Below are 24,336 nucleotides of genomic sequence, written 5' to 3' on the forward strand. Positions count from 1 at the left end.
GCAAAGTAACTAAGTCGTGGGGGGCATTGTCCTTGGATGAATGTAACTCCCTCCAGGGACCCTGGTTAGTTACCATGAAAGGTTTTGGCAAATAGAGAAATCCTGGCACACACACCCCCAAGACTTCCTGGATCACAGTGAAATCTCATCCACACAAACCTCCTTTATTGGGGTGTCTTCTGCCATCAGATCCTAACCAGAACAGTGCAGGAGCCAGCATCATGCTCTCGGCCCCCTAGAAGAATGAGCTAAACGGACTTCTTTTCTTCACAAGCTATCTAACCACAGGGATTTTGCTATAGCAATGGAAAGCACCTAATACAAATTTCACGGGCATGAGTGGGAGCTCATCCCTAGGCCTCCTGGGCTACCATCCGGATAGGTTCACAAGGCACTCCCTATTCTCTATGCCACCTGTCTGTCTGTGCTCCTCACAACCTTGCCAACTCCCTACCTACCCAGAACCAAGGAACAGAACCAGACCCCAAGATCCACCCGTCTAGCTCCGGGGAAGGGTAGCAGAGTCACTCCACCCAGTGCTACAATGACTGTGCTGTCCTACAGGCAACTCTGTCCACAGCAGCCCCGCTGTCTGCCAGGCAACCTCCCAGCGCTTCCTCCAGGCCTCGGTCCTGGCTCTGAAGTATTGTGTGGATGGGGAAAGCAGCCAACTTCTCGCCGGGCTCTCTAACAAGTTCCGCGGGTCTGTTTGCTAAAGAAAAATTCCAGTGGGCGCATCCAACACATGGAACTCAAGTACAGAAATTATATTTATCCAGCCCACTGCCAGAGAGATCACATGCCCCGTGAGTCACTCCAGATGTGCTCAAAAACAGAGCCTCTGTGTGGAAGCCCGGTCCCCCAATCCCAGAGAGAGTTAGGTTAAGAGAGGTACCAACTTCTGTCCCACCCACGAGGCAGCATCCGCCTCCACCCTGTGGAGTCAGGGAGAGGCCCTTGCTGCCCTCCCAGACAAGAAAGGGCAGTAAGAACTCTGTCATCCAACAGAGAAGAACGCAGGGCCCACCTGCAGCTCCTGGGGTCCCACGGGGATAGAAGGTCAATTGTCCTCCTTTCTGGAAGATGCCCTGGAAGGCTCTGATGGCTCTGCTGCTTTTCTCCAGTACCCAGGCCACTGTGTCGCGCAGGTGGAACAGGGGTGAGTTGCTCATTCATCTTTCTTGAATAGAGTTGTGGATACAGAGTGGAGTCAGAGGGAGGAAGGAATTAACCGCCCTGTGTCCGCTTTGCTAGTGCCCTGTGCCCTCCTGGCATGCTCCCTCTTAGTGAAAGATGATAGAAAATGACATGGGAGAAACATCAAAGCAGTGATGTGGAGAGTCTGATGGAGGTTGAAAGCCTATAGGGTTGCTCCTGATGGTGAGCCAGAAAGAACTCTTAACTGTTTCCAAGGATGGATACAGAGTATTTTCAGATCCATGCTGGCTGCTGCTGCTGGGGCAGACCCCGCTGAGAGGAGGGGTCAAGCTCTGTGGTGGGCACTGAGATGCAGGAGGCTGAACCCCGGGGGGACTAAAGCAGAAAGCTCTTGGCCATGCCGGTCAAGAATGAGGTCTCCAGGCTGCTGTGGATGCATTTTTTTTTTCAGTCAGATAGAGCTGTGGTGGTGGCAGGCAGGGGGAAAAAAAAGATGACAGTCACTAGGGGCATCCATCCAGTGTGCTTGGCCCCTGCCACTTCCACCAAGCCACCATGGAAAGAAGAGAGTACGTGCAAAAGTTTTTCTCTCGCTCTGACATCTTCTCTCTCAGAAGGTCACTTCTCAGATCAGGGGTGGCATCTTTACTGAGGGTCTGGCTGTGCTTGGCAGCCACTGGGAATGTATCAAGCCAGCTGGTTTATCGCTACCAGGAAGTAATGGGCTGGGAGTGCTGCCCACACCATGCCAGTCTGAAGAGAAATCTTTCCACAGCCTGAATCCAGTTGAGTTCGCGCTCCCAGAAAGACCTGGGGAAACAGTGTTCCCTCAAGTCAACCCAGAAGCTCTTTCTTGAGACCCCTAAAGGAATGGGTATGGGACATGGTGACATGCGTGTGCCCATCCTTCTCAGAGACAATGTCAGAGGAAGAGCCACCTGAGCAGCAGAGAAGGAAGTTGCCGCAACGGGAGAGAGAGGGCCAAGGCACGTGTCCTTTATTTTATCCTCTCTGTGCTTAAGCCTGATGCTAGGGACTGGCCAGGTCCTGAATAGAGGCAGGACGTGTTTCTGAGATGCAAATGACACAAACTTTTGTCACACGCAGGCACTCGCGCACGTACACACACACACACACACACACACACACACACACACACACACACACACACACACCTGTCTGCTCATCACCTGTCTTTAAGGGCAGCACTTGGGGGTAGAAAGCAGAAAGGTCTTAGAACTAGATTCTGTCACTTAGTCTTGTCACACTGGGAGCACAACTTAATTTGCTAAAGGACACAGAGGCATCAACTCTTTTTTAAGGCAGTGGCTGTCAGGAAGCCAAGAGACCACTGGACGTGTGACAAGGGTCATACATGCTCCTGCAAGGGATTGGAGAGTCCAGCTCTCCCTCAGTTCTTCCTCTAAAGAGCCAGCTGTGTGGCCTCTGGCAGGCTCCTAGTTTCTCTGGGTGTTGTGAGCAGGAAGCATCTTAACGGTCACAAAACTTGCCCTCACAGGGCTGATATGAGGGTCAGATTCAAAAATACGCTTCAAAAATGATGAAACGTGTGTGTGTGTGTGTGTGTGTGTGTGTGTGTGTGTGTGCGTGCGCACGCGCACGCATTAGTGGCTACTTATCACTAAAAAGAAACCCCATTCTTTATTAATGAAAAGCTGAGAATCTCAATGTGTAGTTAGTTGGGCTTTATTTTTTCTTTGTCTTAAATATTTTTTTTTCTAATTACAAAAGGACACCATTCTTGTTGCATTTAGGTTGCCCCAGTTGATAGAGCGCAATGCAAGCACGAGGACTTGAGCTACCCCAGATCCCATGTTAAGAAAGAAAGAGAGAAAGAGAGAGAGAGAAAGAGAGCTAGGTATGGCAGCCTATGTTTGTAGTCCTAGCACTGAGGAGGCTGAATCCCATGGCTCACTGCCCACCAGCCTAACCCTGAGGGTTACATGCTCAAGGTTGCTCTATGGCATACACACACACACACACACACACACACACACACACACACACACACACACACACACACACTCCTCTATACGGAAAGAAACCCCGCAGAGTCCACCCGCTGCCGGGCAGCCTTCTTCTTCCCCTTCTCCCAGCCCCTCCCTCAGAAGTGCTCTCTAGGATTCCTCCCAGGGTGGAAACTCCACACAAGATCCAGGACTGCCCAGCCCCACCCTGCCAGCAGGACGAAGCCTCAATGACTCGCCTGCGGTTACTGCGGCTAGCGGGGCCAACCTGAGGATACTGACCCACACACACACACTCCATGTCCTCGAATGCCCCGCATCTTGTCGGAGCAGCACTTGAGGGGACAGGACTTACCTGACTTTAAAAAAGCTAAAAACTGTGTACATAATAACCTATAATCATAACTAGGTTGTTACTAAGTACATATAAATTATCTCTATTTTCTTATTTGTATATATACATATTTTTTATTTATTTATATATCCATGTGCATGGACACATGTGTATCACTTGTGGAGGGCAAGGACAACCTGTAGGAGTCACTTCTCACTTTCCAAGTCAGGCTTGATAGCAAGTACCTTACCTGCTGGGCCCTCACGCCGCCCCCTTAAAGTAATTAGTTATGAAGCAATTTAGCAAAGAAAACAGCCCTGAGGGTTAGTGGAGCCTCACTTTCAGGTGTGTGTCTTAGAGCTGTGTTTTGTCTTCGCTCTCGGATGGTCTGTCAGAGTTGATGCTGATCTCTGCCACATTGTCTAACACCCCATGCAGATAGCCATGCGTGGGTGAGGAAAGTAGAGGGTTGGGGCAAGAAGAGACACACCCAGAATCACACCGTTAGAGGGCTTGCTGGATCTGGCCCCACGTCCACCTGAGACTATCCCCACTAGCCCGCTCATCTCCGTGCCCCTGCTGAGGCAAGTGCTGCGGCACTTTCTAGTCAAGATCCCTCCTCAGCAACGCTGCCCCACAGAAAGCTGGTAGAGAGGCTGGGATTGTGACTTCCCCAGACAGCACCAACTTTCCAAAAAGGCTGTCTTGGGAGCCAATAAGTGGACGACATCAGAGTCTGGCAGCTCTTTTGTAAGCAAAACCATTTCCCTTCCACACCCAGCCTTGCTTCAAGGATTCGTTCGCAGGGGTGAGGCACTTCGGCTCACTGTGGCCAGCAGCCGGTCTCCACTCAGGCAAGCTCTCCGGTGCACGTGTCATACCTGGCTGAGTGCGCTTTACCGGCAGCCTCCACACACAGGAGTGGGAGCAGGAAGACAGAAGACAGTTTCGAGCAGGGATCATGAGAAGTCAGAGGTCAAACTCCACCCTGAGCCAGCGTCTTCCTCAGGTGCTGCCTCTGGCTGCACTCTAGACCAGAGTCTGCGCGGACTAAAGCTTGAGGAAATAGCAAGTGCCTAGGCTAAGATAAAGGAGAAGCAGGTGGCTCTGAGCTGGAGCAGGGACTCCACAGAGATAAGGCGAGGCCGTGGCATGGACCAAAGTCAGCACTTCTTCATAGCTAAGGCCATAATGCCAGGCTGGGAACTTTAAATGGTGATAGCATCCCTCTCTGGCAGAGAGGAAGGTTTTGGAAAGCACTCTGAGAAGAACCAAGCTTCACAAGCAGGCAAGGGAGAAAAAACTTGTGGGGGTAGGGGCAGTGGAGACACATGAGAGACACAGTCATGTGTTTGTGGGTCTCTGTAAGAGCCAGCGGAGGGAAGAAAAGGCTGAACCACTAGATCTGTGTCTTCACGGAGGCTTCATGCACACACGGAGAATGCAACTGGCAAGGTCACAGCAGAACAGAAGGCAGCAGGCAAGAAGGAGACGGCTGGCTGGGGGAGGAGCCAAAGATGGGAAGAAGTTATCTGAGAAAGTGTGAACATGGGAGGAGACAGGAAACCCAGAGACTGCTGGGCAGCAGCTAAGGATATATGTGAGGGGGTGACTGAGGTTTTAAAATATGCTACTTAAATAAATAAAAACAATAAAAAATAAAACATGCTACTTAATGTGGTGATCTGTCCTCCAAACTCAGGCAACTGGGCAGACCTGAAAAGACAGCCTGAGTTGTAAGATGCCTCCGTGGGTAAAAGGATGTGTGCCACCAAAGCCTTAGGATCTGAGTTCAATCCCTGGAATCTACATTATGGAAGGAGAGAACTGACTCTCATAAGTGTCCTCTGACCTCCACATGTGTGTGATTTATTTAAGGGCATATTTTATAGCAAACACATCTCTCCCGTGGTTATTCAGAAATGAAGAGCAGCCAGTCTTGGGGCAAAAGAAGCGTTGTCCATCCCTGTCTTCGAGATTGGACTTTGGGCCTACACAATGTGCACTATACTCTCAGTCCTATCTCTGGTTAATCGGGAGGTCTGGACGAAGGTCCTTAACCCCCAAGCATCTTCATCTCTAAAAAGGGAAGTGGACAGCTACCTCTCTGTGGGCTCTTGGAAGGACACGGCCTGCTGACAGGCACGTGTGGATGCTCTAGAGTGATTGCTAATAGGTGAATGCCAACCTTTAGTAGTTTCTACTTGAGGTCCAACGGTGCCTCTTAGCAGACGGCATGGACAGGGCTTGCTGTGACCAACCAGTCACAAACTTCTGAATCCTGTTTCTAAAGTAGCTTGATCCACCTGGTGTGATCTTAGCAAGTGAATCATTTTGCTCTGCGCTGGTTGATCCCATGTGTCATAGATACTCATCTGCCCAGGAAGGAGGGGACAATCTCTGTCCTCATCCCCAAAGCCAGCCTGTCCCAAAGACTTTTAAGCAAGGAGACCCATGAGTCCCAGGTATCCCCAGGATAGACACATGGAGTAACCCCCATGAGGATAGTCATACCCCAAAGAGAAGCTTAGCAATTGGGCTGGGAGTAGGACACTAGGGAGAAAAGCAAGCAGGCAAGTACGCCGGGTTTACACCCCGCAAAATGTACACAAAGCCCGTGACTCTGAGCAAAGCCTCCAGCAACCTTCCTGTCTGAGACCCAGTGGTCCTGGGGATGTGGGGGTACTCTCTAGCATTCTCTGATGTTTCCATTTTCTTCCCCCCTCTTCTTTCTTCCCCAGCATCCTCACAGCACCCACTCTCAGGATGCTAAGCGTAGCAGTGGTCCAGGACTCTCTCCTTGCCAAGCTTATGCCGCCTCACAGCCGCATCCGTTAATCAGGGATGCTGCTTGTATTTAACATCTAGCTGTTCTTTTTACGTCACTCCCATTGAGCATTCACAGCCTTACAGTATATAGAGCTGATGGAAAACGAGGAAAACTCACTTCCTGTTCCAGGAACTGGCAATGCTGAGAGCCCTTCCGGGCAGGAGCAGGGGCGGGGAGAGGGAGCAATGGCACAGGGCAAGAGGCAGCAAGGCACCAAGTGTGCAGAATGGACAAGAAAGCCTCAGAGGTTGGTGCATGCTGAGAGGTGAACCGGAAAGGATGCCTAGGGAAATGGTGGCTGTCACCCAGTGATTTGGAAGCAACCCTTGCGTATCTGTTTCGTTCAGGCGCAGCCAGCATTTGTTTTAGCCGTGGGCATTTTTTGGAAGGATTCAGCCTTCATCGTTATGGACATCAGCATTGGGGGGGTGGGGGGGGTGGGGGGGAAGAACCTCCTCCATGCTTTGACATTGCCCAGGGAATCAGAACGAGTTCTCACTGGCTGCCTCCAGCTTTTCCAGGTCTTGACTAAGGGAGTCACATCTAAGTGAGATGTCAGCCTAAAGTTAGCTACCCTCCTTCTGCCTAAGGAGCATGCGTGTCTCTGCCCTTACCCAAGGCACAGGGTCAAGGCAGCCGTGGAAATATGAGGTGCAGCAGTGCCAAGGGATGGACCAACGTGGGGCGTGGAGAAGGAAAGGAAGGAGGCATCCATCTTTCAGACACCTGCGCTCCTCCAGCCGGACAGTTGTATGAGGGAGCCCTGGGTTTGCCTGGGAGGCCCTGCGCAAAGAACTAGGTCAACCCTAAACATATGAACAGCACTAAATGAACTCAGCAGGTTGTGTTTGTAAATTTGTGTGTATGCATGTATATGCATACGTATATGCATATATATATATATATATATATATATATTGCTTATAATCAAAGAATGAGAAGGGACCACGGACGTGAGGAGGAGTAGGGAGGAACGTGGGAGGAGTCAGAGGGAGAAAAGGAAGAGGGTCTAATGTAAATATAGTAAAGTTCTCAAAAGCTAAGTTTAAAAAACAGAGTTGTTAGTGGAGGAAAGTTACGAGAGTGACGTTGCTCTCCGTCAGCCGCCTCCATCCTTTCAGGGCAGAAACACAAGAAAGGCTCATAAAAAAAGAGAGCAGGGAGATGGCCAGAGGGTACGGTGCTTGTCGTACAAGCATGAGGACCTGAGTCCAAATTCTTAGCACCCCAGTAAAGCCAGGCATGGCAGCATGAACCTGTAACCCCGGAGCTGCTGTGGGGCACGGACAACAGGACCCTGGGGCTCGCTGGCCAGCCAATGTAACTAAAACAGGAGGCCCAGGTTCTGTGAGAGACTCTGTCACAAAACATTAAGGCGAAGAAGTGACTGAGGAAGACATCCGAATGTCCACCTCTGGCCTCCACCTCGTGTCCCCACAATGAAGTGCACCAACGCACATCTGTGTACACACGGACACACAGAAATGGCTTGCTCCTTGACCTGAGGAACTTGTGGCAGTGGGCCACAAACAAGCCACTGCAAAGGCCTCTCCCCACCAGCAAAACTATCTCCAACCATTTTATATGGAAAGTGAGAAATTACTACAGCAAGCTTTTCAGGAAGGTCCTTTTAGGATGAGATGTCCTTTTATCATTTCTGATGGAAACAATTCTAGAAAGCTCTACACGGCTCCTGACCTCTTTAGCACACCAAAGATAACTTAACACAGTGAACACAATCTGACATTTTACTCATGGCCCGGGGACACCACCACCGAGTAGCAGGGTAACCACCAATGGCTGTGGAAAGTGTAGTTGCACAACATCAGAGGGCCACATCACAGTTGTCTGGTTTTTACATTTCTTTCTCTGGTTTTCTAAAGGTCATGACCTTTTATATCCACAGGTTTGTCCATCACTTGGGATCGGTGTCTGATGCATAAAGGGGCTGACCCCATGGGGTAAGGGTGGGGCTATTTGATCCAGTCATGAAGAACTGGGGTTTTTCACAACCATCCTGTGTTCAATAGTTTTCTGTTTTCTCCAACTGTTCCTAGGACTTTTGATCTTCCATCCTACCAGGGATCCACCCATCTTCCTTCAGCTTCTAGCAGCCTCCACTGTGCAGTAAATACGTTGTTAAATCACCTGGCCCTTGGGGGAAGCTCTGAGCTCTCCAGCACACAGCTGCCTAGAGCCCAGTGTTAAGGTGTTGCACAACCTGCTTTCTCTCCTTTGTCATCTGTCTGAAGATCCTTGGAACTTCTACTTTAGATGGCTGAGTTAGCCAAAGTCTCGATCTCTGATGATAAGGCTTCAATGCAGCAGCTATATACTGACTGTTTTTAAGCACTTGGCTGTACCAGTTTGGGGGTCTCCCCTGTAGGATTAAAAAACTCTTTTTTGCTTGCCTTTTTCTATTCTGCCTCGTCTGCTTTGTTTTAACCTAAATTTCCTAGTGCAAACATAGCCCAGGCAGATTTTTTTTTTTTTTGGTCCAGTTCCTTGGATGCTTCTGGTGAGCTGCTAGTCTGACATGTCTCTGAGCTTTCTGAGACACAAGAAGAGAATCTGCTACCTCCCCTCCCCTTAAAGCCTCTTCAAGATACACTTGAGGGCTGGCTTCAGAGAGGTGGTCACAGATCAGTCTTTTGTCCCTTTCAGCTGCACTGTTCCCTGCTGCCCATCGGCCAAAGAGGTCTTTGTCTCTGCCATTGAATCCAGTCCTGCAGACCTCCCTGGAGGAAGTGGAACTGCTCTATGAGGTAAGTAAAGGGAAGGCCATCAAAGATGTGTCTTCTCTCTCTCTCTGTCTCTCTCTGTCTCTCTCTGTCTCTCTCTCTCTGTCTCTCTCTCTCTCTCTCTCTCTCTCTCTCTCTCGCTGTCTCTCTCTCTGTGTCTCTCTCTGTGTCTCTCTCTGTCTCTCTGTCTCTCTGTCTCTCTCTCTGTCTCTCTCTGTCTCTCTCTCTGTCTCTCTGTCTCTCTCTGTCTCTCTCTCTCTCTCTCTCTCTCTCTCTCTCTCTCTCTCAGAAGTGGCCTGCCTGAGCCCATGAACTTGAATGGTCTATGCTGGAGCAAAGAATGGCCTACACACATTCCTGGAGGTCATAGAATCTGACCTCCACCAACACAAGGGATTCCACCTCGCCCTTTCTATGTGTCCTGACAGAAATGACAGTATTCAGAGTTCACCCCAAGCACAATGGGAGTTGAGGCTTGTTCCACGGGTGCCACCGCCCCATCCAGGCACAGAGTGGAAGGTCCCAAGTCAAAGCTTAAGGCATCACTCAACTGTGTCTAGCAAAGCCATCCTGGGACCTAGGCACAGTCATGGCTCTGAGGCTTTGTCTGCTGTGCACAGATGCTGTCTGGCTGCCCCGTGACTCATCTAAGTTTCTAGAAGGCTTTCTTCTTTGTTTACACCTGCTTCCCTGAGACCCCACTCCTCTCAAGCATGGAGTGAGTTTCTTGGGGTCACTTAGCTCAGGCCAGGAGCTTTAACTTCAAGGCCAAAAGTCCCTGAGACCAAATCTCAACTGTTACGTGGAGTTTAAATGCGACCCCCAAGATTCCCTTCCAGCTTTGACATGTGTGACACAGTGAAACCAGGATGAGCTTTCAGATGCTTCCCTGGGTGGCAAACTGCCAGTGCAGAGCCTCTGCCAAGCCTTAAAGATGGGGGGGGGGGTCACAAATCCATGGTTCAGAAAGACAGCAAAGAGTGTCATGGGACACACAGGAGAGCAGAGGGTGGAGGGGACTTAGGACATGGAATCTTTCCATTCTTGGAGTATGTACTGAATTCCTCATGGCACTGGGCAGGGATGAAGATGACAGATACAGCCCCTATCCTCGCAAGCCAATGGCATATGACATCTCTGTATCCCACTAACCTCTCCACATTCTTTAAATTCCCAGCTTCTGGGTATAATTTCATCTGGGACGGCCAGCTTATACTTCAGAAGATCTTCAGTGGGTAAGAGGGACAAAGAGAAGATAGGATCAACTGACAAAAGGGTGGCAGTGCGGCTGATAGCAGAAACTATGTCACATTTGCCCATTTTTGTCCTGCGTGAGGTCTCATGATACCTCAATGGAGTAGATAATGTAGCAGTTTTACAGAGAAGAAAGGTGAGGCCCAGAGAAGTTGAGGAGGAAGACCAAGGCTGGGTCCCAGGTCCCTTGGATTCTAGGCTCTTTCTGTGGCTGCCTCCCTATGTATGGATAGTGACCCCCACACACACACACCCTGTCCTTAACAATACCTGCCTTGTGCTTATCCCTGTCTTTCTCCACAGCTCTTGCTAGCTGAACTTGAGATCAGCCCAGACCTGAAGCTCTCCATCAAGGATGAGGAGCTAGCCTCCCTGCGGAAGGCCCTGAACTTCCACTCAATCTGCAATGAAATAATCCCTAAGCGCATCCCAGATATCCGCAGGCTGAGCGCCAACCTGGCCAACCACCCTGGAATCCTCAAGAAAGAAGATTTTGAAAGGACGGCCCTGACCCTGGCTTACACAGCCTATCGAACAGCCTTGTCTGAAGGGCATCAGAAGGACATCTGGGCCCAGTCCCTCATCAGCCTCTTCCAGGCCCTGAGGCATGACTTGATGAGGTCCTCAGGCCCTAGAGTATCTTCCTGAGGGACTGGCTCATGCTAGGACCTTGACGCGGGCATGGGTACACACAGTCTTCCAGAACATTCACCCTCTACTTCACTTACAGAGACAAAGAAGTATGTACGGCCCACCCAGAAGAGCAAAGATAAATGAGTAGCCTCAATACTCTTGTGTCTCTTGTTGCTTCCTGACAGATATATCTGACCCATGAGATAATGTTACCTGAACTGAAAGAAGGCGCTAGATTGGGCTTTCAAGATGCCGCCAGAGGCCAACTGGTCTACCTGGCAATTAGCAGAAGTCTGAGATATACGCATACCCAAGAGTAAGGTCCGAGGATGGAGTCTGGGCCTGGCAGGAGATTGGTGGGCAGATTCCTTTGACTCTAAGAGACCTGTGTTGAATTAATATTTTTCTGGCAGGTTCCATGGTAAAAATAAAAAAGACAGAGATGCATTCAAATAAGTACGCTATTAGCCAAAAAGGATGTACTGAGTTTTCTCCAAAGCCATAAAGAAGAATTAGTATGGTGACCTACATGGCTTGACTCATGTTTTCTGAAGTTATTCTGAGACAGGAGAAATAAGAAGGGCCCATGGAAGTGCTAGCAGCTCATTCATGCCCTGTCATTTGAACATGGAATCCAAGCTAAAGCACATAGTGCCCTCCTAATGTTTGTCCTAAAATACCATAGCATTGCCAGCGAGCTGGGTGTTCCTAATAAATATTACTTTCAGATGACAGATTGTTTCCTTTCAAATGCTGAAGTTTTTACTTTCAAAATGTTGGTTTGATATTTATATTAAACAACTCCTGATTGATATTTAAATGGTATGTGTGTGATGTCTTCAGCCCTTGTTAGATATGTAAGTTGTTGAGGGTATTCTATTAAAGGAGACAGACAACTCTCAGGTCCCCTCTTTGTGAAATGACGGCAGTCGTCCGGCAACTGTGGGGTTCTGCAGGAAGGGTCATGTGTCTGTGGGTCTGCCGAACTGTTAGAAACTCTTCCCTCCAGCTCACACACCAACCTGTGTGGGGTCTTGGCGTCTCTGCTGGCCCCTCACATCTAGGTCACTAAGGTACATGTTTCATTGTTGCCCAGACACTTGCCCTGACACCTACTCTTGATCAGCGTGGCCCTAAACAAACCAGACTTCTTGACACTCTGCTGAGGTCACAGGCGATGACCTGAGTGGGGAGTGAAGCCCCTAGGTTCTGGATGGCTTTGCCTCAGCACAAGCATCTGGCTTCTTTCTCCTCCTGGGTTCCAGCTGGATTCCGGGACCTACTCAGCAGAAAGCCTGATGTTTGAACGAGGGCATCTGCTGGGCTACAGTCTCCACTTAAGCATTTTGGACTTTCCCAAAATCTTCCAGCAGGATGAGCCTTCCCTGCATGTTCTAGCTGCGTGATGTGTCTGCAGAAGTGCTAGGAAGCAGGAAGGAGGTATTTCTCATCAGAACAAGCATGATGTTTCAGCCTCAAATTCTGCTTTCAGAACGGTAACCATCCATGACCCTGAGCATCCTCCTCAGGGCTCCCAAATCCAGTTTCTAGCTGGGTGTGGTGGCGCACGCCTTTAATCCCAGCACTCGGGAGGTAGAGGCAGGCGGATCTCTGTGAGTTCAAGGCCAGCCTGGGCTACAAAGGGAGTCCAGGACAGCCAAGGCTACACAGAGAAACCCTGTCTCGAAAAATCAAAAAAAAAAAAAAAAAATCCAGTTTCTAATGCTGAATTTCTTCCATTTTCCCTTCTCCTCCTCATGTTCTTGCTGTGTGTGTGTGTGTGTGTGTGTGTGTGTGTGTGTACGTGTGTGTATACGTATGTGTGTGTACATGTGTGCATGCGTGCAATGTACATATGTGCATGTGGGGGAGTGTACCCTCCTGTGTACACAGAAGTCAGCGGAAAATGACAGTTGTCTTGTTCTCTCTGCTTTATTCCCTTGAGACAGGGTCTCTCACTAAACGTGGGCTACGCAGGCTGACAGAAGCCCCAGCAATCCCCCTGCCTCTGTCTCTGCCTCTGCCCCGTGCCCCTCTGTGGTAGGGGTACCGCGGTTTGTAGCCACATCTCTATTTTTCCATGGGGTGTTGGGAATTTAAACTCAAGTCTTCGTGCTTGGCTAGCAAATGTTCTACCCACTGATCACCTCCCTGAAAACTGCTTTTTGCTCAGTTTTCCTCGTTTGTACATTACATGTTCTTTTTGACAGGTGCCCCGCTTGCCTCTTCTTTTTTTTTTTTTTTTTCTTCCTATTTTCCTATTATACTTGGTGTCTCTGTTGCTCTAATAGTTTGGACCAGTTATGAATATTTTTGGATTCTACTCATCTCCAGCCTCTTATAGTGCCCTCTCTGTTACCCTCTATATATCTCACGCTATGCATACTGTTCCCTTTGTCCCCTCCAGATATAATAATAGTGAGCATGCAGACACAGTTCGATTTTGCAGAGATGGGCCCATAATCCATAGTCAACCTTTACTCAGTGTATTTTCCTGAATGTGGAGAGAGTGGGGACCAGCAATACCTTAGCTGCTAGATCCTGTGTAAAACCCTTAACACAGCTTTGCTTCCACCTGGAGACTCCACCAGATTTATCCCTGTACTCAAGTGCCTGGTGGAAGACCCACCTGTGGGCTGGCTGCGCACCATGCTGTACAAGTGACAACTCCAGGGAGGGGGGCTGGAGATGTGTGAGGAGGAAAAGCATCCCAAGGGACATTGAGATCAGTGGTAATTCATTCACCCAGAATATGAACATGTGCACACACACACACACACACACACACACACACACACACACACATGCACACAGGCACAGACACATAACACACACACTGCATACATATACACATACACACAGACACACACATATGCCACACATATACACATATACACACACCACACACATATACACATACACACAGACACACACACAGAGATGCACACACACAGACACACCACACATATACATACATACACCCCACACACCCCACACACACATACACCACACAGATACACACACACACACACACACACACACACACACACACACATTAAAGGCACTTTATATTCATAAATTGGGGCCTGAATTTATGTAGCAATCAATGACTAAAAAATGCAAAAAGGACATGACCTTTTAAAGATAAACAAAGACTTCATTTTCAAAGCAGCTAAGTCCTTAAACATCACTTTAGTCTGAATGAAGACAAATTAATTAATTTTAACCACAAAAGGTTTTATAACATTGACTTCACTGATACATAAAATCAACTATTATGTTACTGCCCAACAAAATAACCCCTCCCCCAAATAATAACCCCACTTTTGCTCAGTGGACCATAGAGGAGACAGGTTCGATCCAGCCCCTCCTGTTTCACCTCCTGACTACCCACCCTGCACATGACAGTCATGTTTGCTCACAGAGTTTTGAGGGTTGGGGTTGGCCAGGGAGACTTGCCTGTGACTCACAGAACCCTTTCTGTCATTTCCACGCTGTCTGGAAACTTCCCATGCAATTGGGATGCACATAGCCATCTGCATCTCTGGTGTTATGATGACGAACCTGTCATAGCTGATGCTGCGTTGCTCAGCCGCCTCACCTGAATCTAATGAAGGAATCATGGCTAGAATCCCTCAATCAAAGGCATGTCATCAGGCAAGGTGGTATTCAATGAAAAGCCAGCTAAGTGACGTTATAATAATGGCCCCCACTTTCCTAGCCCATTTTTTAAAATTTATTCATTTTACATGCAACTCATAGCCCCGTCTCTCCTCTCCTCCCGGTCTCCCTCTCTCCTTCTTCCCCCACTCCCCCTCTCTTATTCCTCAGAAAGGGGGAGCCCCACCCACCCACCTCAGCTCAAGTCACATCAGGACTGAGTTCATCCTCTTCCCCTGTGGCCTGGCAAGGCAGCCCCGCCAAGGAGAGTAATCAAAAATCAGGCAACATAGTCCGAGTCAGAGGCAGCCCCCACTCCCCTTACTAGAGGACTCACACGAATCCTGAGCTGCCCATCGGCTGCATCTGGGTAAGGGGCCTAGGTTCAGTCCATGCATGGTCCTTGGTTGGTGCTTCAGTCTCAGCAAACCCTTCTGGGCCCTGGTGAGTTGATCCTGTTAGTCTTGTGGAGTGCCTGTCACCTCCAGGGCCTTCTATCCTTCCCTCTACTTTTCCACAAGACCCCCTACGCCTCGCCCAATGTTTGGCTCTGAGTCTCAGCATCTGCTGTGCTCACAGACAGAAGCCTAGCATAGCTGCCCTAGCCCACCTTAATACCTTACATATCCTCTCTTTTCATGGTACTTAAAAAGCACACAATGGGGCTGGAGAGATGGCTCAGTGGTTAAGAACATCACCTGCTCTTCCAGAGGTCCTGTGTTCAATTCCCAGCAACCACATGGTGGCTCACAACCATCTATAATGTAATCTGATACCCTCTTCTGGAGATAAAGCACTCATATGCAATAAATAAAATAAATAAATATTTAAAAAAAAAAAAAAAAGCACACAATGTGCAACTTGCTACCAAAGCTGTTTTGAAATATACCAACACCTCATGGCATTTTCTTACTCTTCTTTTTAAAATATTTTATTTACCTTTAATCTATGTGCATTGGTGTGAAAGTGTCAGATCTTGGAGTTACAGACAGTTGTGATCTGCCATGTGGGTGCTGGGAATTGAACCTGGGTCCTTTGGAAGAAGAGGCAGTGCTCTTAACCACTGAGCCATCTCTCCAGCCCCCTTTCTCACTCTTTTTGTCCAGAGGTAGAGCTCAAACCCAGGACCTGCTGCCCACTGGGCAAGTGCTCTGCTACCGAGCCACGCCATCAGCCCTGCGCACTGATGTGTGACAGTCTTCCCAAGCATTTTCATCTTGACAAGCCATGATGACTCTATGACCTTTCAACAACCCTCTTCCTGTTTCTCCCCACACTAAGGCAACTTTTTCTACTTTTCGTGAAAGTTCGACTATTTGGCAGGCCGTGGTGGTTTACACATGTGTATTCTCAGAACTCGAGGGGGCTGCTAGTGCAGGATCCCCCATAAGTTAGGGGTCAGCCTGGGCTACATAGTATGTTCCAAGCCAACCTGGCCTAAAGAATGACACTCTGTCTCAAAAATGCAAAATAAATATTTTTAAGAGTCTGACTTCTTTAGATACCATTTTCCACACGGGGTCCATCCCACACTCCTTAGCACTGGTAGTCCAGGGGAGCTACTGGCCCTACCTTGCAACTTGCCTTGCTTCATATTATTCAACAGATTTCACCTATGGTGTAATGCAAGTGGCCCAATCATATTACTAAACTCACTGGAGGAATCTGAAGCGGCTCCTGGGTTTGACAGGAGGCGTTCGTTTCTGCAGCTGTTTATGATTAGCCAATCTCTCTCCTCTCTGTAACAAAAACATCACAGGCATGTGGTCTTGTGTATTCTACGTTTCTAACCCACCGCAAGCCTGAGGCCAGCATGCAGTAGCTAGCTAGCCTGTCTGTGACATGCAGGTAGCAATGAGTCATCGTCCAACAGCTGGGTGACTTCAAAGATCCGGCCCTGGTTTTGCTGGCCCTGAAAATCAAGGAGAACTGGTTTTGTGGGGCCACTTCTCCAGGCACTCTACTTTTAGTCCAGGGGCCACTTCAAGCTGCAGAGCTTACAAGATGCTCAAAACCTGTGAATTCAAAAGAATATGGGTCTCCAAGTTCTCTCTCTCTCTCTCTCTCTCTCTCTCTCTCTCTCTCTCTCTCTCTCTCCTTCATCTTGTTCAAAATCTACATGTCCTTTCTAAAAGTGGAAGAAAAGAAGAAGAAGAAGAAGAAGAAGAAGAAGAAGAAGAAGAAGAAGAAGAAGAAGAAGAAGAAGCAGCTAACCACTTCTCCAAATCTATAAGCAGCAGAAATTCCAAGTGTCACTACTGCTTAGCCGTGTCCCCATTGCCAGTGTGGTCCTGCGTTGTGACTCCTCCCTGTGTCCCCATGAAGGAAAGCATCCTGTTTCTCTTTTTTTTGGTAAAGAACCTCAGAAAGGTGTGTGGACACCCACTCCAACTAGCATTTGGACTTTTCCAGAGCAGAGGGGAGCCTTTCCCAAGCACCCCAGGGTCTTTCCTCCACTTTCCCTTCTTCCCAAGCATCCCAGGGTCTTTCCTCCACTTTCCCTTCTTCCCAAGCATCCCAGGGTCTTTCCTCCAGGCTCATTCTTCCTGCTGGCTCTGACTTTTCACCACCCTGCAAGTGTCCAAGAAGGAAACTTTGCCTGACAGAAAGCCTTAATACTGTTCAGTCCAGGACACGCGTCTCCAGAATTAATGTCCATATTCTCCCTGCCACCAAATGTATCGTCCTCCTGAGGTGGTCGGCAAGTGACTCTCCCAGGAAAGCTGGGCCGGCCCCGTGCTTGGAACTGTGCGATGGTGCTAGGGAAAGGGGACTCTGCTCAGGGTGCTGACCAACATCCGACCCCTGGGATGCTTGAGAAATGGAAAAACAAGCTTAGAAAGCCGCCTGGGTTCTGCCAAATCAGCAGGCCCCTGCTGTGACCGTTCAAGGGCTGCCTTCAGATGCTATGCTGGCTCATTCTTTTCAACTTGCTGATAGGCTTTGAGAAATGGGCGGAACCACTGCCCTGTGCCCGCTTCCCATTGGCTCAGGAAAGTTAAAGGTGGGCCCCAGAGCAAGTTTTAGTCCTGAAACAAAAAGGAATGTCTTGGAGATTCTTCACGCCTGCTTTGGGAAGTCCAGACTCCGGGAAAACTCTAAGTAGGAGCCCAATTTGAAGGGAAGAAATCTAAATAGAGTTATTAAGGTCCTGAGGGAGAGAGACCAACCCACCTGCCCAATCTGAGGTCTCAGATTAACACTGGTGCTTGTTTTAAGGGAAGGGGCTACCAGATTTTTACCAACAGTCAGCCAGGTCGGAGGTAAAGCAGCAGCTGCCCAGGTCACCAGAAAGGAGTAAAGCAATTCTTTTTCTTTTTTAAAGCTTTAAATGATTCTTCAAGGCTGACCAGCAGCTGCGAGCTCATTGCTTGTGAGGGCCTTTTGCGGACTTCTAGAATGAGGCCGCCCTCCTGGTAACCAGAGAGAGAGAACCCACCGGCCCGGTGTGTAATCCTTTCCCAGCTGCTTGTCCATGGCCACAACACTATGCTGCTCAACCCTACCTAAGGCAGAAGGCAAGGAGCCCAGCTTTCTGTGGAAACTGGGTACAGCCACCCTGCTTTTCTGCTCCCGAGACCGAAGAGGACTGACTCTTGGAAGCCAGGAAAGGTGTGAGGCGTCTTCCTGGACGGAGAGCGGAGCATAGCGTGGAGCAGAGGAGAACGAGAACGCCATCGAGGGCTCAATCCAGACGGGTCCACCATGGGCTTGCTGCAGGGCCTTCTCCAAGCGAGAAAGCTACTATTGGTCATCTGTGTGCCTCTGCTACTGCTGCCGTTGCCCACCATCTACCCCACCAGCGTAAGTGGCAGCCCGCCCGCCCATCAGGGTGTCTGTGGGAGTGAGGGAGCAAAGGAGGGAGGTCTGAAGGGAGTGGAATGCTTGCGGGGCACCCCAAAAAGACTTCCTTGTGACTTGGATAGAACCTTCACACTCTCCTGGAAGAGACCAAAGTACTAAAGTACTTTCTCTCCGTTTCCATTCCTGTCTCAAGGTGGGTTCCCCCCAATTCTGGGGCCCCATAGAGTGAGAGACCGACCATAGCTGAAATAACTGTTGTGTTGCAGAAAGCACAGGAGCTGTGGTTGAACCCATGAAAAGGACAGGCTAGGCAGCCCCTATTCTCAACCTGTGGCTATATTTATGGGAGAGCAATTGAGATCCAAAACACCCTTCCCTGTCAACCATGAAACGGTTGGGACTGGGACAAGCCTGTCCAGAGTCTGCCATAGGGTCATAGTGATCTCTGACAACCAGAATATGAAAATGGCCATCCTGGGCCTAATGGACCTATGGACCTATAAACACCATCCTGCAGACCTATGGGAAGGGTTGAGAGCGCAGCTTGGCCTGTTGTTACTTCGGTCTCGCGTTTACGGCCCTCAGACTATCTGTGTCTTCTGTGTTTTCTTCTCTGCTCTTAAGAGAACAGATCCAAAGCAACAAGATAACAGAACCTCAAGCCCCAGAACTCTAGACCTAATTTTAAAGCAGGAGTTTGGGAACAAAAGAGCTAAAGTTTTATTTGCATTCAGTTGCTCTCTCGGACCTTCATGGTTCCCTCCTCTCCCTCCCCTGCTCTCTCCTCACCTGTCTAGGGAGGTGTAGCTCCCCCTCCAGCTGCCACTGTCCTTGATACCTTTTGAGGAAAAAAAAAAATAAGCTAGGCAAGCTAGCTACAAGAACACCTCCCATAGGGTTCCCTGGGGGACCGGGTAACCAAGATTAACTTTAAAAAGTTAAATAGAGGGGATTATTGTGGTCTTGTTAAATACAAGCAGACTTAAGTCTTTAGCAAAATAAAAACTCCAGGGTGACAAAAAGGCACCAACGGACTCTGGTCTGGGGTTAGCAGACAGTAATTGCCAATGACATTTTTTTTTTCTGGGCTGCATGACAGTTAATTTTCTGCTTTGTCTAAGTAGACCTGATTGCTTTTGAATTTTCTTTTCATGGTATTTTTTTTTCTCAATGCCAGGTTAATTTAAGAAAAGTCCTACGAGGGACACATTACCATCTTCTATAGAGCAGTATTAGGAAGTCCTGTCTGCCCTCTCACCCCACCCCACCCCACCCCTGGCCTTCATCTTTGGGTATCTTGACCAGTGTCCACAGGTGACACAAACTAGGTGCATAACGCTGCTTAGATCTCTCGGCTATCTTCCACCCCTTGCACCCAGTGCTGAGATTCAGATATTAAAGTCCTTGGAATTCTTAGGTGGGTTTGCGTGTTCTGGGCTACACCTGGGAGACACGGCCAAGTATCTGAGCAGGAGCCCTTAGCTTACAGTTTGCAGATTCTTCCCAGTGGCAAGCAACAGCCACATTTTAGGAGCTGTCAAAATGACTTTTCCTCTTTCCTTGCCCAAAATCTAGACCCCATGACCTTACAGAAGAAGAAGGCAGCCTGGAGGTTGTAGCTGCTGCCTGCTACAGTATAGTACTTGCTTAGCATACAAGAGGCCCTAGACTTGATCCCCAGCAGAGAGAATCACCACAAAGGACATTCATCTGAACACTTCAGTGTCCCCAACCTTCCAAATGAGATTTTCAAAGTGCCCCTCAGGTACTTGTGACAACAGATGAAGAGACTTCTAGCCCCTTCTAGTACGGTTTGGGTGAGGCGTAACTGAGAGGGAGATGGTGAATTTCTGGGAAAGGGAACCTAAGCTCAAGTTGAGGTAGGAAGCTACCTTCACAGGGAATGCCCCTTTTGAAAACTTGCCATTTGTGTTGCCTGTTTGATTGTTTTGTTTTGTTTGTTGGGTTTCGGTCCTGTTCTGTTGACAGTGGTTTACCATGTTGCCCAGGCTAAGCCTCAAACTCACAACCCTCTTCCCATGCCTGGTTGCAGTTCTAATTTTATGCTGGGACAAAAAGAAACACTGTCTATTAAAGGAATTCCTGACCTGGATGCTTATGTGGGTACGGCCTGGGTTTCCAGAGCAACACACACACACACACACACACACACACACACACACACACACACACACGCAGGGGAGGGGAAAAAGGAGGGAAAGAGGGAGGGAGGGAGGGAGGGAGGGAGGGAAGGAGGAGAGACATGTTAGCAGATGCAGATGCGGGGACAGAAGACTTAAGCAAGGAACTCTATAGAGCCCCAGGGGCGTCTGAACTCATAGTCGCCTGAAGGCGGAGAGGGCTGGGAAAGGGTAGAAGGAAATAACATGGACTCTGTGGCCAAACTAAGTGAGACTCAGACAAAAGATGCTCTAGAGATGCCTGTCATCCTTCCTCTAAAGAAAGCCAGGCAGAAACAATAGTGGTCCACCCTGCTCTTAACACTGCAGGAGACAGGTGCTCCTTGAGTTATCCTTATGGTATTTACAGCTGAAAACATTATCTCTGCCTACCTAACTCACCTCTTCCCAGTTCAAATCAAATGGTGCGTAGCTGAAAGGAAATTGGTCTCCCTTGCTCTGTTGTGCGCTCTCTCTCTCTCTCTCTCTCTCTCTCTCTCTCTCTCTCTCTCTCTCTCTCTCTCTCTCTCTCTTTGTCACTTAAATTGGGGCCCTGTAAAGTAGGCAGGATAAAGGCATCCTACTGAAGGACAGACAACATTCTGCCCCTTTATCTTAACCTAGAATTAAAACCATTCCTCCCATCTCTCTGCCACAAAAGAGAAAAAAATGGGCTAGGACTGTGTGTCTACAACGAGGAGGCCATTTGTCTAAACCGCCTCCTTTCCCAAAAGTCATCGACTCTATCATGTTATCAGCAATTTCAATCGTTTTATCTTTCGTCTGGTCCTCTGGCCCTAGAGGACATCTCAGTGGAAACCAACAGTCAACAGTGGACTCACTGCCCATTTCCTAGCCCCGACCTGCTATCCATGGCTATCCAGAGGACCAAGGTCCCTTCCGGCAAAGCCGGCCGAAAGCCCCGCGCTGCCCTGCCCCGGCCCAGGAACAGAATGAGATTCATCAGGTTTCTCGATGGGCAAGCTGACTGAGGCCAGGCCAACCTGCACCCTGTGTGAACACTGAGGTCACAACTGGCTTATGTTCTCTACGTAATTATCCTTTGTGCAGCTCAGACTGTTGTTACAACTTTTAAGACCTTGGACAGTGACCTCCCCCAAGCGTAACTTCCTAACCATCCTTGAGACCACTCCTTGTGCCCTTTCACACAATCAGCATTGCCAGAAGCCAAGGCTAAGAAGGGTGGGGTTTTGATAAAGACGTGGTTGTATTTATTTACCTGCAGCACAGTGTGGGTTTCAGTGAGTTGAAGAAAATACTGGAAATTTTCCAGATTCCCCACTCTCCCATCTCACACAGGTAGATAGCATCTGTAGAAAGATGTTTCTACGGCATCAGGCCATGGACAATGAGCACCTTCTGGGATTGTCATACCTGGGCAGGAGGGAGGAAGGCTCCGGAGAGATAAGTGGGAAGAGGCAAAGGATTGCTACCAGGCACAGCGCACCACACAGGAAGACCCAAGAGCAAAGAAGGAGCCCATCCCAAGTGTCAATAGAGCCCAGGCAGAGAAACGACAACTCTGCTCTCCTTCCTTTAAAATAAGCCCTCACAGTCTGGAGATTGCTGGGTGTCCCTTACAATCTACACCAGACACCCCCCCATCCCGAGCCGGGGAAGAGTGCCCCCACTCACTGCTGGTACATGGGATAAGCTCAGGCTGAGAACCGAAGGGGAAAACAGCAACAGCTCTTGCCCAACAGTTCATTGGATTACCATGGAAGCCAAATGGGGTGGTGCAAGCCTCTAGTCCTCGCTACGCCAGAGGGGGACTCAGGAGGCTCACTTGAACCCATGAGCTTGAAGCCGGCCCTGACACCTAGCAAGACCCTGGCCCTGAAAAACAAAGGCAAAACAAAACAAAACAAAAACAACAACAACAACAAAAAAAAAACCTGCTGAATTAAACTGTTTGAATAATCAGTTTAAAGCAAGAGAATATAACTTTACTCTAAGCAAAGCCTGCTTATATTTCAAGGAAACATTTAAATGTGACAGCAGATATAAATCCACTGAGGCTAGAGACAGGGTGGATTCAAGGCCTTGCTGGTCTCCCTACAAGAGCCCTGAGCTAGAGGCCCTCGCCGGAGGCCATGAGAAGACAGTATGGAAGATGGAAGCCACCTTGTGGATTATTTTTAAATCTCACTTCTTACCAAACCACTTCCTTTCAGGGGATGTGTACCAGATGCAGACCTGCGTTGGTGTTTATGATGGCTGCCTGCGGTCCCCACCTGGGAACCAATCACACACACACTGATCTAACTTCCACTACCCCCCCCCCCAAGAACCTCCAGTATCTCAACAACTTGACCCAAATAATGCACCAATTAAAGCTTTAAACTCCCGCCTTTACAGCTTGTGAACCTGGCCCCAAATGCTGCGCTCCAGGTCAATCATCTCCCTTTACGCTGTAACAGCTTTAAGAATCATCAGACATGGGACTGTATCAAAGGCCAGGATCCACGTGGAAAGTGAGCCAACCACATGCACAACACGGGTCCTTCCAGGGAGCAGCCATCTTTTTGCCCACAATGGATGGCTGCTCCACTCATTGGCCGATGTGGGCAGAGCATCTCCCAGGACTGTATCCTAGCATCCTCATGGGGTCTAAGTGTCTATTGCCTTGGTCCTGGGTCTCTTTTGGAGTCTCCATGGCAACCGCTGCTCTAGTAACTAAGCAGCTCTTTTCTCCCCTTCCAGGAGGCTGCGTGCGCTTATGTGTTGCTTGTGACCGCGGTGTACTGGGTGTCCGAGGCGGTGCCTCTGGGAGCTGCAGCCCTCGTGCCTGCCTTCCTCTACCCGTTCTTCGGAGTTCTCCGATCCAGTGAGGTGAGGCATTCATGACCCAACCCTGTGCTCAGGTCGGCTAGGCCAGTGAAGGAGGCCTCAGGGACAGGAGACTCTTAAGCACCCGATCCAGACCCTGAACTCTTCCCCTTCCGTCCTTCACCCTCGGTGCCTTCGAAACGCTTAAAATGTGTCACTTTTGGGAAACCTTCCCTAACCAAACACAGACAATTGTTCCTTACATTTGAGGTTTTTGGTTTTAAGACAGGGTCTCGTTCTTCAGCCCTAGCATGCCTGAAACTTAATACATAGACCATTCTGGCCTTGAACTCATAGATCGCCGCCTGCTTCTGCCTCCCAAGTGCTGGAGTTGAAGGCATGGGCCACCATGGCTCTCTGGCCTGTGCCTATAGGAAACAATAGATGGTCTTTCTCAGTGCCTCGCGTGTCCTCCAGACTGCAATCAGGCAGACAGGAAGCAGGACAAAACTTACCTAGAAACAAAGAGACTAGCAAACAAAGCACTCGCGGGATGAGAATGAGGTGACTGGTGAGCCTCCTCTGTTATCATCTGGCTCCATTAGGCCCCCCCCCCAATCTTTGCGTAGGGTGTCTGGTGAGGAAGATGGAAAAGCAGAGTTGGGCAAGGCAGATGCACAGGAGAGCAGGGAACCGGAGGCTGAGTCCCTCCAAGAACTGGGCACTGCATTAGAAGTGCCACATTCGTTATTTAATACAGAACTCTCGAGGTTTCTAGGAAATGAGTGTCATGACTCCAATCTCCACAGGAGGAAAGAGGCTTAGAGAGCTAAACGTACCCCAGGCACACAGTAGAAAACAGCAAACTACTTATTACACGTCAGAGCCTCTACTCTTATTCACTCTACCATAGAGAGAACATTTTCTAAAACATATGGGCCATCATAGTGTTGCAACCGCTAGG

General features: G+C 49.1%; 2 protein-coding genes across 2 annotated transcripts in view; both read left to right on the forward strand.

Annotated features, from left to right (window-relative positions):
• Positions 1–853: 853 nt before the first annotated feature.
• FAM180A (family with sequence similarity 180 member A) lies at positions 854–11,836 on the forward strand. The gene is made up of 3 exons (XM_084788111.1): positions 854–1,159; positions 8,975–9,075; positions 10,609–11,836. The coding sequence occupies exons 1-3, from the start codon at positions 1,084–1,086 to the stop codon at positions 10,951–10,953; spliced, it is 522 nt and encodes a 173-aa protein (XP_084644237.1). The 5' UTR covers positions 854–1,083; the 3' UTR covers positions 10,954–11,836.
• A 5,845-nt stretch (positions 11,837–17,681) lies between these two features.
• Positions 17,682–24,336, forward strand: part of SLC13A4 (solute carrier family 13 member 4) — a 39,630-nt gene continuing 32,975 nt past the window's right edge. Inside the window, exons 1-2 of the mRNA XM_084788110.1 lie at positions 17,682–18,402; positions 23,307–23,435. Of these exons, the coding sequence (XP_084644236.1) occupies positions 18,304–18,402; positions 23,307–23,435 (228 nt within the window). The 5' untranslated portion in view covers positions 17,682–18,303. The remainder of the gene's footprint in view (positions 18,403–23,306; positions 23,436–24,336) is intronic.

Source organism: Acomys minous (genome assembly GCF_964271855.1).
Source record: "Acomys minous genome assembly, chromosome: 6".
NCBI classification, from domain to species: Eukaryota; Metazoa; Chordata; class Mammalia; order Rodentia; family Muridae; genus Acomys; species Acomys minous.

What these genes read in the sequence shown, in the direction of transcription:
- FAM180A (XM_084788111.1), top strand. Translation starts at nt 1,084, where the DNA reads ATGCCCTGGAAGGCTCTGATGGCTCTGCTGCTTTTCTCCAGTACCCAG. An exon ending in GTCGCGCAGGTGGAACAGGG is followed by an intron (nt 1,160 to 8,974) that starts GTGAGTTGCTCA and finishes TGTCCCTTTCAG; the next exon opens with CTGCACTGTTCCCTGCTGCC. An exon ending in AAGTGGAACTGCTCTATGAG is followed by an intron (nt 9,076 to 10,608) that starts GTAAGTAAAGGG and finishes CTTTCTCCACAG; the next exon opens with CTCTTGCTAGCTGAACTTGA.